Source organism: Magallana gigas, chromosome 3, assembly GCF_963853765.1.
Source record: "Magallana gigas chromosome 3, xbMagGiga1.1, whole genome shotgun sequence".
Lineage (NCBI taxonomy): Eukaryota > Metazoa > Mollusca > Bivalvia > Ostreida > Ostreidae > Magallana > Magallana gigas.
In genome coordinates, this window is record NC_088855.1 from 18,470,980 (window position 1) to 18,485,252 (window position 14,273).

General features: G+C 33.8%; 1 protein-coding gene across 3 annotated transcripts in view; it reads right to left on the reverse strand.

Annotated features, from left to right (window-relative positions):
• The window catches only part of LOC105320869 (short transient receptor potential channel 7), a 53,695-nt gene that overhangs the window by 36,658 nt on the left and 2,764 nt on the right, over positions 1-14,273 (reverse strand). For 2 of the 3 annotated variants that reach the window (XM_020064349.3, XM_011418995.4), the window contains exons 2-3: positions 13,522-13,805; positions 423-542 (exon numbers count right to left, since the gene is read on the reverse strand). In XM_020064349.3, coding sequence (XP_019919908.3) covers positions 423-510 — 88 coding nt within the window. In that variant the 5' untranslated portion in view covers positions 511-542; positions 13,522-13,805. Of the gene's footprint in view, positions 1-422; positions 543-8,211; positions 8,366-13,521; positions 13,806-14,273 lie in introns of those variants that run through there. The other variant, XM_034462079.2, reaches the window with a different exon arrangement.

Genomic DNA, 14,273 nt, shown 5'->3' on the forward strand with positions numbered 1-14,273 from the left:
CACCATGCATTTAGTTTTCCTCAAATGTATATGAGAATGTAGCTTTAGAAGATTAATTTACACAGAATAATAACACATTTTCCCTATATGACCAACCTGGCCCAGCACTAGGTCCAGAACCCCTGACTCAGGGATCATTTTATATCGAATCACATGCACAGAACCAAAATCGGACTAGTTCAATTCTTAGAATATCTAATGACACCATAATGATATTAAAGAGCTTTCAACATCAAAATGTCATTAAAGTTGTCAATGTATTAGGAAAACAAGTTGATCTAGGATTTCGTTTCCAAAAGTTTCCATTTGTTACAATTTAAACAAGTAGACTAAAGGATAAAAAATCAGAGGAAATCACAAAAACATCACCAAAAATATATCATTAATAATAATCACGTGACCGCCAGAAAGATTGTACTCACGGCTTGGAAACTCGTATTCGTAAGGTCTGTATCTCTCCGCCCCTCCTCGGGATTTCTTGAATGTCGGAATCTCACCAAACGAAAACATGGCGCACTGTTGTCAAACAACAGTGGCTACCCCTGTAAAGAAACGAAGTATATGATGAAGCATTCAGTCCAACGTCTTCCATTTTTTTTTATGAGCCAAGAGACAGATATCGGTATTGATATCACTTTATTTATAGATCTTTTTTTCTTCTTCAACAATTAATCTCAGTATTAACGAAACAAGACATGATACGCATGCTTGTATGAATTATTTCATATCAAGTTCAAAAACATGAAAGAAGACCCATTTGTAGAGGGGAAAGGAGATTGGCAGCGAGAGCCTCAGAATCTGTTTCTAGAGGTCAAATGAAGATAACGTCTTCCGACAACAATCCAGATAATGCATAGACATGTAAACAAAACCAGTGGGAAAAAATGATTTCTAATTAATTGCAAACAAATCACTAGCTTGGAGGACAGTTTTTATCAAAAAACAATTTAATTAGAATTGTGTTGCGCCATGTGTTTTATCTTTAGTTCATCCTTACGTCTCAAGGACGACAACTGTCTTGCAACAAGGAAATATGATCCTTTATTTTTCGCATTCTGTTCTTGGTGTATTATGTAAATGTCCCATTACTAATCGAGCCATTATTACAAAAATAAAAACCATTAGGCGTATAAAAAAGCATAGGGTTACGAGATAATGTCTGAAATGATCTCATATATTCCGTAAAAAACAACACAGACAATACTTAAATGATGATATCTCTTCAGTAGTTGATATTATTCAAATAAAGTGAGTAAAAGTACACCATCATATTATTGATTAACGGCAATATTTGTACATGTTCATATGCATATACGAGAGAACAAGAGTTTATAGTATACTCTTTATTCTCTTTTTTTCTTTTTTCTTTTTTTTTTTTGGGGGGGGGGGCTATCTAAAGTCATCCTGCAACGCAACAATAGTTCACAAAAGGTTATTAAAATCTCAGAAGTTAATTAAAATGACATAATTTAATGGATGAAATTACTATAGATTTTAGTGGGTTTTTTTAAATAAACGTTGCACGATAACACGATGATAGGAATTATTTTTAGCATGTGGATTGTTATATTATAATTAAGTATTTACTGAAAAAAGGACAACGAATGAACATTTCCTAACGCCGTCCTTGTAGTGGCTTCATAAAGATACAAATTTAACAGCAGTGTAATATTAATATTACATGTATATGAAAAATTAGGTTTTGTTTAGAAATATAAGAGGATAAATTGTACTATTTACTGCATCAAAATATTTGGGTATACTGGTAGCAAACATAGGAGAACCAGCGTCTATGCGTTATTTACTTACCGGTAAAGCAAAGCGTATTATAATAACAATCAACGGTTTTTCGAACACTAACATGTGAGTAAATAGACGAATGGGCCAGTTCATACTTTTGAACTTTAACTCTTTTTAATTTTTCATTATTTAATGCAGTTGCCCATTGATATTAATCACTTGTTACTTGTTCTTTTAAGGTTACCCTTAAGCCTGTTTTAATATTAATTTCCATGTAACCATTGAAAATAAGGTCAAAATTGAAATTAAGGTGTCTCTCTCTCTCTCTCTCTCTCTCTCTCTCTCTCTCTCTCTCTCTCTCTCAAACAACGTACAAAAAAGTACAAAAGCACTAACTAGTATAGTCGGTATTTTGTGCTTTTTTTAACATAAAGAGGTTAAGCGCATTATAAAGAGCGCCATCGAATACGATTATATTCTACTCACAGGTGTCACACGTGACTATAATCCGATTAATAAAAATAAAATCCAGAAACCGCCGCTTGGAAAACACCTATATAGTAACAATGCTTATTTTTTTTAATATACCTTACCATTTCCCTCACTAGACACATCAACGTCTCTTTTTTATTACTTTTTTAAAACTTCTTTTTTATTATCGTTGCTGAATTTCTTTCCAAAGTTTCACCTGGTAAAGAATCATTTGGGGCAAATTGCATCAGCATTATATGCAAGCCTCTATTTCACTGTAGTTTTTCTTTTAAATCCTTGATTATCAAATTATCGGAAATCTACGACAAGAGAAAACAAGAGGCCCATGGGCCACATCGCTCACCTGAGGAACAATAGGTATGATAAAGTCAGCTTAATGGAGTCATAATACAAACAATCTGGACAATGTACAATAATACATGTAGATCCTGTATAAATAAAATCCATTTTTCCCCCTTGGAACTCGGATAGCCCTGATTGCTGCCAATATTTACAAGAGCAGACTTTAATCACCGCTCCTGCACATATATAGGGACTCAATGTTACGCAGGGAGGGATGACCGCACACCTACGCTACTCAACAGGTTCCAACGTTAACGCAAGCAGGGATGACCGCACACTTGCGCCAACAGCTCAACCTAACGCAAGCAGGGAGTGCCACACACTTGTGCTAGAAAGGCCTGAACACCAGCAGGGATGACCATACAAAGCACCACCGCCGCAACCACCACCAATACAAGCAGGTATGACTGCACACTTGTATTAATGCGATACAGGGCAGGAATGACCGCACACTCTGTATCGAACATTAGATAGAGCAGGGATGTCCACACACTCAATCTATTAGTACCTGTTCAAATTTAACCCCAAACAGTCGCGCATCATAATGCTATAGACACTGTCCCTATATATGTGCCGGCCTTAAATAATTCATAGTATCTAAAAATTGGAAATCAAAAATAAACAAACTAATCCGGCCTAACCCAAAACTTCTTATGCAGAACAACTTATATACATTAAAGGTTTATTATTGTATAAAAATAATCATCACAATAATTGGTTAACAGTGGATGCATTAATTAAAATAATCAAGAATCAATAAATCAAGGGCAATAACTCACTACAGTAATACAAAAAGATTCTAATGAAAAAATAGCTGCCTGCTTCAATTTTATAGTCATATCAAATGTTGAGTATTGCAGTTCTCAAAAAGATCCTTTACAATTGTTTATATATGAGATATTTAGCTACATCAAACTCTGAACCTTCTTGTGAGACCGAAGAATTGTCCTGGAGCCAAAGTCTTAACAATTATAAAGAATCATCTTGCTGATTAGTTTCTGAGAAGAAGATTTTTAAAGATTTACTCTATATATTTCTATGTAAAACTTTAACACCCCCCCCCCATGTGGCCTCACCCTACCCCCAGGGATCATGATTTTCACAACTTTGAATCTACACTACCTGAGGATACTTCCACATAAGTTTCAGCTTTCCTGGCTGATTAGTTTCTGAGAAGAAGATTTTTAAATATTTACTCTATATATTCCTATGTAAAACTTCGATCCCCCCCCCCATTGTGCCCCACCCTACCCCCAGGGATCATGATTTTCACAAATTTGAATCTACACTGCCTGAGGATGCTTCCACACAAGTTTCAGCTTTCCTGGCTGATTAGTTTCTGAGAAGAAGATTTTTAAAGATTTACTCTATATATTTCTATGTAAAATTTTAACACCCCCCCCCCTCCAATGTGGCCTCACCCTACCCCCAGGGATCATGATTTTCACAACTTTGAATCTACACTACCTGACGATGCTTCCACACAAGTTTCAGCTTTCCTGGCTGATTAGTTTCTGAGAAGAAGATTTTTAAAGATTTACTCTATATATTCCTATGTAAAATTTCGACCCCCCCATTGTGGCCCCACCCTACCCCCGGGGGTCATGATTTTCACAACTTTAAATCTACACTACCTGAGGATGCTTCCACACAAGTTTCAGCTTTCCTGGCTTTTTAGTTTCTGAGAAGAAGATTTTTAAAGATTTACTCTATATATTCCTATGTAAAATTTCGACCCCCCCCCATTGTGGCCCCACCCTACCCCCGGGGGTCATGATTTTCACAACTTTGAATCTACACTACCTGAGGATGCTTCCACACAAGTTTCAGCTTACCTGGCTGTTTAGTTTCTGAGAAGAAGATTTTTAAAGATTTACTCTTTATATTCCTATGTAAAACTTCAACCCCCCATTGTGGCCCCACCCTACCCCCGGGGGTCATGAATTTCACAACTTTGAATCTACACTACCTGAGGATGCTTCCACACAAGTTTCAGCTTTCCTGGCTCTCTGGTTCTTGAGAAGAAGATTTTTTAATATGTCTCGAAATTTTTCATTAATTTCTAATTATCTCCCCTTGAAACCGGGTGTGGTCCTTAATTTCCACAACTTTGAATCCCCTTTGCCTAAGGATGATTTGTGCCAAGTTTGGTTGAAATTGGCCTAGTAGTTCTTGAGAAGATGTTGAAAATGTGAAAAGTTTACGGACGGACAGACGGACGGACAGACGGACGACAGACAAAATGTGATCAGAATAGCTCACTTGAGCTTTCAGCTCAGGTGAGCTAAAAAGCATTACCATCGAGTAATATCTATTTGTAGGCATGGATTTCCCTAAAGCATCACGTACAATGTAACTAGACACGGCCTTTGCATGGTGTTATTGTTTCTGTATGACGAAGTGACTGAGGAACACCAGAAAAGTCAGTGGGCAGTGCACTCTTACGAATGCACTAACCCAAACAGTTCTGAGTTTCCGTGTTTTGTTTTGTTTTTCTTTTTATAATATATAACCCGACAGCATTTTCTTAGGGAGGTTGGATGATCAAACAATTTTATTTACATCTACATGTATATATTTGTTAGAAAAATCTCAGTATCTTAGGTTAAAAATTTGAATATTTTCCTACGTCTTTACACATAGTTCTTCATTTTAAGGAGATAAATACAGTCTACAAATGGCCACGACCATCCAGCTCTCCTTATAATGACAAGATGTGTTCGCTCTCCTTAATTATTTTATGAAACTGACTGAGAGTCTCTAAGTGATTTTCGGTCAGGAAAAATGGAAAGCAGCCGATCAAAGGTTTGGAAATGAAGAAAACTTTCATATTATTTTATAATTAAAGACTGTCTTGGCCTTTTCTATGTTTATGTGTCCAAAAAACACGAGGGACTTACAATAGGTTGAGGCTGTTTCCACCTGACTTATAACAGTCAATTCCTCTCCAAATCAACAGAGTTACAAAGCCAGCAAATTTAATGCAAAATAAAACTGCATGGTAAACAAATGGAGGTAGAAGACCGCGGTTGTTGTTTTTTTAGCATTATTATCACTATGAATGTTTCAGATATCATTTGTCATGAATATTCAGGTCGTCCTAACGTAATTTGAAACAAAGAAAATGTCTATATTTATAAAGGAGGCCACTAATTTGTATGATTGGACAATTAATGATGTCAAGTTGTACTGATAATCCAGAGACTCCTAATATCTAAGATTGATGAAGCGTAAAATCAATTTAGTGGCAGAAAGATCATATAGCATGAAAATTAATGTATTAATCCCCGAGCCATACATTGTCAATTGTTAATTGATATTTTATACATGTATGTGAAATTTCATCAATTGTAGAAAGAAATTGAATTGTTCCGGGGATTATGTCAAAGTAACATTATGTCAATGTCCCTCTTTTTACAGAATTTATTTGTACAAAAAACGGTTAAGATTGTTAATACATGTGTATGATATTTATTTTGATCCACTGTCGCTGATTTTGGGGTAAAAAGTCCACTGTCTCGAAAATGCAACCAAATCATACTTAGTTTTTCAGCTTCATGCACTTTTTATGCATACAACTACATGAAAACCAAAAACCTCTGCAAAGTCATGCGCACTCTAATCATGCTTGGCCAAAGTTGTAAAATAAAAAATAGATTTTGTAACAAAGGTGAATGATATTTTTTCCTAATAGAGAGGTTCACTATTTACTTTGGGTTGTTCAAAGTCCAAAGAAGGCAAGGAAAAAAAACCTTGAAAACTAGGTTTTCGTTTTGTCGAGAACGAAATCTATTGTCTGTAAATAAGAAAAAAATATACATGCATACATGTATATAGGCTCTGAATTAAAGAAACCCGTTCCGGCCAAATTGTTGTCGTCATTGGTCTACAAAAATATAAGACAAAAACTCAACTTTCTAGTCTGATAAAAAACAACAAAAAAGCCGAAAACAAGTGTACAGTGCAAGATGACAAACTTCGAATCAATTAAGACGCGAACTAATGTAAATTGCCAGAATTTATACGCATGCGTATTTACACCACAAAAAATCAATCGCAACTTCTCGGGCCTTTCCGGCAGGCTCGGAAAAACGTGTTTTTCCGAGCCTGCCGGAAAGGCCCGAGAAGTTGCGATTGCACAAAAAATGAGGATGAAACCAAATCGCAACTTCTCGGGCCTTTTTCAGAGCCTGCCGGAAAGGCCAGAGAAGTTGCGATTGGATGAAACCGGAATACAACAAAGATGCTAACGCTTGGGGGTGTTAGAAACAACACAGTTTGGTGCTTTGTTTATTAAATGTATCTCCTTCCAACTGTTCTAAATACAAAACACGTTGATAATGTTGTTTTATTGTGGTTTTGGAATAACTGGGTGTGTGGTACATGTAATGATATGAACTAAATACATTCTCCTGTAAAACTTCGTATAAATTGCATGCACAGTCACACACACCTTTGAATTCAAAAATCGGAATGTGACAATGATGTTTTTATTTGTATTTTTAATTGATCCACATTCATTTACTACTTCACTTGAAATAACAAGGACGTTACCTGAATACACATTTATTTCACATTGTTAAATTCTTAACACATAAATATATATGCCTGAAAGCTCAGTTCCATAGTTCATGAAAACAGATTTGAATCGATTTTTCGATGTTTTGTCATGAATCTGCTTAACCTTACTTACTATGTACTAATAATATTATTACCTTCGTATGCCCTCGCTGTGTATCGTATAAAAAGATACGTTTACTCAAAGAAACTGATTTGTTAATGAAATTCGTGCGTTATGGTTGGGGGAGGGGGTCTTAATTTTTCTAGTTTGTTTATCGATTTGCTAAAATCGAGGGTGGGGGTTCAACTTATTAAGTATTCAGATCAACCTAATTTTTAGATGTCTTTATACCGAACTTTACTTTCAAGGAAGATTAAAAGGGTCTTTTAACAAACCAATGACAATCGAGCCTTTTTTAGAGGAAAAAGTGAGTTAAGTAATGAACAATCAGCAATTTAGATAACTTAATAAGATAATGGGGTTAATGAATCAGTAATTTCGATACAATCGGCCAGTAAGTCATAATGAAAAAATAAAACCTTTGGTCGATCGATTTCTGAACTATAATAATAACTTTTCATTAGATAAAAAGCGACGAGATAGAGTGTTGCTCCGGGTTTGGCTGTGATTTGACTTTTGTTATTGGAAGTGAACAAAGAAATCAAATCATACTCACGTGTCTCCCAATGCGAAGACAAATCAAAGACGTCACTCCGGTATATATTTATCTTAATAAACAATCCGCACTGAGAAATGACATGATAGTCGAGGCTTCTGTTATTAGTTTACCGTCATGATAAATGAAACAAGGTGGTGAATACCTTTATATTACTACATTTTGTTATATCAATTAAGTATGGGGCATGCAATAGAGGAAAAAGTGTTTTGTTCTCCATTTGGTTAAGCTTGTTAACACATAGCACCCATAATATACAAAGCAGCTCCATTTTGTTTTTACTTTAATATTTTTCTTTTGTATTTTGGTTAAAGTTAACACATTGTAGATATAAATATACAATGTTGCATCGCTGTTTTAACTTCAAGCATTGGCAAGTTACAAATAAATACACACTTACCTTGCTACAGCAAGATATGATACTTATATTTTTCAAATTCCAAATTCACAGGAATTAAGTCACCCTTGAATATCTATTATTTGATGACTGAAATGTCACACTTGGAGAAATAGAAATCAACAGCCCGCCAATTGCAAGTAATCTAAGTACACGAGCCGAGCGGAAACTGCAGTACTATGTCACAATAAAACCCAGCTAGCCAGCGGTCTATTTTAAGAGCCTACTTTCCGTATCGATGTCTTTGGCACAGGTATTTCATCTCTTCACAATTCACACACATGCTAGATTGCGTAAACATCGTAGTTTCCCATTCAGACACATGATGAGATGGATCAATGATCTAACCCTCGTGGGGACACACTCATGGTTACCTACATGTATATAAGCGATTTAATTTTGATGCTGGGGTTTGATCTGTCAAAATTTTTATTAATTGATATCTTCATTACTAGCTCGATCCCAAGAGTCACTGTGACTTACTCGTCTGCGCAGTACCCATATTCACGGTTAAATTTTGATGCTGTGGTTTGATCTATCAAAATTTTCATTTATTGATATCTTCATTACTAGCTCCCGAGAGATGTCGTGACTTACTCTTCTGCAGATTACCATATACATGTATATACACGATTTAATTTCTTGATGTTTATGATTTAATCTATCTGAATTTTCTTTGATACTTTTATTGTTGGCTCCCAAGAGTCGCAGTGGCATACTTTTTTGTGGATTGTGTTTTAAACTTACGACGAGCTTTCTCGTCATCCTTTTGTGAATTTGAATACATAATATTATTTCAAAATGTTATTTACGATTTATTTAAAGTAAACATCAGACCAATGTCAACCCCGAACAAATGTACCCAAATTATGATCTTTTAAAGCATTAATTTTTCAAAACTAAATGGAATGGTCACTGAATAGTCCCAAGTTGCCCAGTGCTCTTAGCTACGTAGCTACTCATAAAACTGCTTTTGACGTCATCAGTTTCGGGGTCATAAATTTTTATGTGACCTGGGAGTTGTTCATTATTTACTATCCCTCCATCACTTTGTGAATGACAAACCCTGGATTAGATATCGTAGATTAAAAAATTATTTAGCGATGGGTTTGTTTATGCAACAATAAGTTATACAATAGCAATTACGATTTCATCTTTAACAAAAAATGTAGTTAAAAATTTGGTAGAGTTAACAATTGGTGTTGAAAGAAAACCTTAATTAACGAATTTCGTGTTTGTACTATTGTATCATAAAATAATGGTGTTATTAATGAAATAGCAATAATCTTTTATAGTATTTTTGAAATACTTTAAAATACCCGAGAGTTTCATTCCCTCCCACGTTGCACTGAGAATATATAGTGCAAGGAATGTTCTAATCCAGACAATCAAAATCATTTCATTGATTACCTAATTCAATAGAATGAACAAGAAACAACCATCATAATAAACAATCTTGATGTATTTCGATAAAATTAGTTATGATGCCGGCATTTTTAATCTCTTTATTGCAAAATTCGGTACATGTAAGCTGTAATTGCAATCATTTGGGAATCAAACCTCACTTAAATTAACTGTGTCCCAATCCACAATAATCATTTAACATAGTCTGGACAGGATTTGTTTTTAGGAGATATGGGAGACCTGTCAGTATTAACATGGATAAAATTACATTAGAATCGAAATACTTTCATTGTTTTAGATTTTTTCAAATTTTACAATATTGGACCAGAAATATGTTTTAAAATTTAATTTTTTACGAAAGGTACAAAGCCCAGCGGGATTCGAAGCCATGACTTATAGATTCGAAGTTAACGCTCCAACCCATTGCTCTACGCTGTTAGGTACCAATTTTGGTAAAGAAAAAATATAAAAATTATACTTGATTTTATGGTATATTTTTATAGGAATTACGTCACAAAATGGAGGTGTCCCATTCTACTATGGGACACCTATCGATATGAATGTTGATAAAAATATATCATAATCAATTTGAAAATACTTTCACCGATTTAGAATTTTCAAATTTTACAATATTAGGCCAAAAAATTAGATTAAAAAAATTTTGGTAAGGTCAAAATAATTAAAGCCTCAGCGGGATTCGGACTTACAGATTCGTAGTTTACCAGTTTTGATTTTTTTAATAATAAAATTATACATGTACTTATTTTATTGTTTCTCTCGATATGTACGAGTAGTATGTCCCATACCACTTACTGTAATTAAAGGGGCATGGTCACGATTTTGGTCTAAAATTATTTTTTCGATTTTAATGTTTACAATGCTTCAGTAAGGCATTTTTAATAGGCAACCAAAATTTGAGTGTTATTTGATGAGTTATAAGCGTGTTACAAAGCTTATAATTCTTCGCTATGTAAACAAAGCGTTTGTTTACATTTTGAATGTTGAAGTGAAAATTCCAGTTTTAGACCTAAAATAAATGTATTAATCGTTAGGAACTGTTTATTTATGCTTTAAATGAATAATAAGATAGACAAACCAGCTTTAAAAAGATTTTTACTGGTATATTGAAGCTATGTATACAAAAACAGGGCACGAGCCTTGTTTACATGACGAAGAATTGTGAGTCCTGTATCTTGCTTAAAACTCAATGACTGGCACCCAAATTTCATTCGATCATTAGAAATGCTTTCCTAAAGCATTGCAAATAATAAAAACAGAAAAATAAAATTTGACCAAAATCGTGACCATGCCCCTTTAAAATTAAAAAATCGGGTTGGGGGGGGGGGGGTGGGGGGTTGGGGGGGGTGGTGGGGGGGGGGGGGGTGGGGGGGTGGTGTGTTAATTAAGAACTACAAGAAGTTTTCACTTTAAAAAAATTCTAATACCAGTATCATTATTTTTAAAAATGTTTGAATTTCACTATATTTACAAAGAGTTTCCTCGACATCCCTTCGTGGCTTTGGACAAAATATATCGTGTTTTGTTGAAAGAAATTGAAACCCACTGGTTTTAGTAACAGAAATTTAATGTGATAGTATAGACCATATCAATCCATTTATTTTTCTTTATTACCTCTCTAATCCTCTAATAAGATTATCTTTCAAATTAAAGCCTTTTACCAATATCGAGAATCGAAATGTTCAACATTAACCTTTCGATTCGTGAAGTGTTTCCTAACAACTAGACTTGTATTCCGAAGAGCAAACTATGCTTGCTTAAATTTCCTTATCCCTATATTACAAAATATTTACGTTCATGAGTGCTTGAGAGCGCCTGAGAAGCTGAAAAGACCCCAGGAATATTTGAAGCGCCGAGAGTCATGTGAACAAAGACGAAGGCGATGACTTCTTAATCTTGATAATCCTTTAACCAGGGAAAACCATTAGATCGATGAAAAAAGTATTTAAACCTACACTGCATTACAAGACTAGAAGTTTTGTAATGTTGTCCTTTTCACATCATAAGATATCAAGTTTATAGAACATTTCATCGGTGCAATAACAAAAGGGTCAGAGCGTAAAAGATAAACTTTCAGGAGCAATGGAATAATTCAAATGGTTTCGAATTTTCTTTGTGCTCAATAAATAAAGTCAAATTATTTTACATATAATAAAGGAAGCCGATTTTGTTGATTACATAATCTTATAAAATATGTAATGATGCCATTTAAGTTAAACATGATATTTGATGATCAATGATATTACCGTATTTAAAATGCCAAATTGGGATATTTTTCCTTAGAATGACAACTAAAAAAGATCTGATTGCATGTTGTAAGTTATTAAAAGTTAAGCTTGATTTTTTTTAAACAATGATACATGATCAATTTCGTTCCTTTCGTTTGTATTATAAATTTGAGGTAAACCAGAATGTCTACTTAGTATTACCCACATGTATATTTGTCGGTTGAGAAGTTCCATAGGAAGAAGCATGTTTGCAATGTTATATCTTCATTCTGATGGCCAATGCCATTTAAGGCTAGATGCCATGCATTTAAGGCTATATTTTTCTTCTTCGGTAGAATGGCTCCGTATAGAAAAAATATCGGGAACATATTCAAATTATAAAACCAGGCTGAAGCTAGCAGCCACTAACAGCAGCCACTAAGCACGTAGAAGCTACATATAGCAGCCAATAAGGAAATTCATCAATGTACAGAGAGTACTCGAACATAAATTTATACTTTACTTTATTGTTTTTTGTAAAAAAAAAAAACTTAAATATTAAATAATATCATATCTTTTTTAATGTAATCTGATGATTTGTGGACCACACAGCCTCCTTAAATAACGCCATGTAGATAAACAAAGAAATCATAGTTTACGTCAAACATTTTTTTCAAAGTAGATTTTCCATTTGATAATGCTGTATAAAATACAGAGTACTTGTACTACAAAATATTTCCTTCTTCAGCTCAAATCAAATTATGAAAATATATTAAAATACCTTTCTCTGAATTTGTAATATTAATATAATATTTGAATAGTCACATCATAGTATACATGTGTACATCATATTTTATAAGCATACCAGTAAACGCTTATATTTGATTTCTAAAAGAAAAATATTAAGATACCAAAAGGTAGCCAATTTTCCTTTTAAGGTATAATATTCCTAAAAACAATTTCCAGAGTTTCATTTCAATTGCACATATCTATGTTACTTGTTCTTTTATACCAAATCTACCTCTACATAGCTTCAGCTATCATTATCACGCATACACAATGGTGTTCATGTACCGAGCATATGAAAAAAAAGCGTCATTTAAAAACAAATTCTCTTCTTTAATCCTTAGAAATTTTATCTATTATTTGTTGGGTGAGTTTAATTCGATAATTGAATGAATTTTTAAATATGTAGTTCTAAGAACGCTGTACTAGACTATGATGCGCAAAAATAATGCGCATTGAAACCCAAGTCGGCCATCTGAAACTTTGAAGCACCATTATGCCACTAGATCTTTAAACGGGCATGGTCACAATTTTGGTCAAAAATTATTTTTTTTTAGCCCTTTATCTTGCTTAAAACTCATCGACTGGCACCCAAATTTCATTTGATCATTAGAAATGAAATCCTAAAACATTGTAAATAATAAAAACAGAAAAATAAAACTTGACTTTGACCAAAATCGTAACCATGCCCCTTTAAACGACGAGATAACAATTCATTAATAAAAGAATTTTATACATTAAAAATTCGAGACAAGGTTAGCACTTATCATCTATATGAAATATCTATATATAGTATGTTTCAATCTTAAATAGGTCCATATCCTTTAACGTAGCAATACTATTATCCAAATCGAGTTTTCTTATTAAAATCGAATGCTCATTAATTAAAACTTCTCACCTTACTGTAACGCTTGGGTTCGGTCAGCCCTAGTTGAATGTATACTAGTCAAGCCAGATTGATCTCGCAAACAATCGGTGCAGAAGAAAACCCTTCTGTTTTCCCCTTTGCGTTGTTGTTTGCTAATTTGTCTGATAATGTCTCTTTGTCCTCTTTATTGGTCCTCTATCTAATAAATCTACTGTCCTCTAAAATAGGTCTAGTTAAAGCAGGGAACTCTGTGGATGTTGTGGATTGATATTTCCGTTAAGATTGGCCTTTCCAAAGCATCCCCATTGGAACTTCTACAAAGAGAAATACTGTACATTCTTGACCTTTGATTTAATTAATATGTTTATAGTCTCGGCATGCCAAGGAATATCTAATTTAACCAAGAAAATTGACGTCTCAAGTTCCGTTTAGATATTTGGTCAGCTACATTATTTCTCAAATTCCAGTAGATCTTTTGACAAAAACGACGAATTCACTTTGGAGTTTAATAAATCATCGTAGAAAAAGTATTTCATGAACGGCAGAAAAATCTCTTAAAAATAATAATATACCAAACAGTTAGAGTTAATATAATTGAGGTTTTTTTAAGTCATGTGTTTATTTGAACTAATCCTAGGCTTTTTCGTTTTCACGATGACAATATAAGATTCTGACGTTCATCTCAGAATATATAAATCAATATTTATAAGTTGAGTTAGAGTGAAAAAGCTATGGAATCATATTATTTTCAATATATGGATTCATATCATATCATTTTCCAT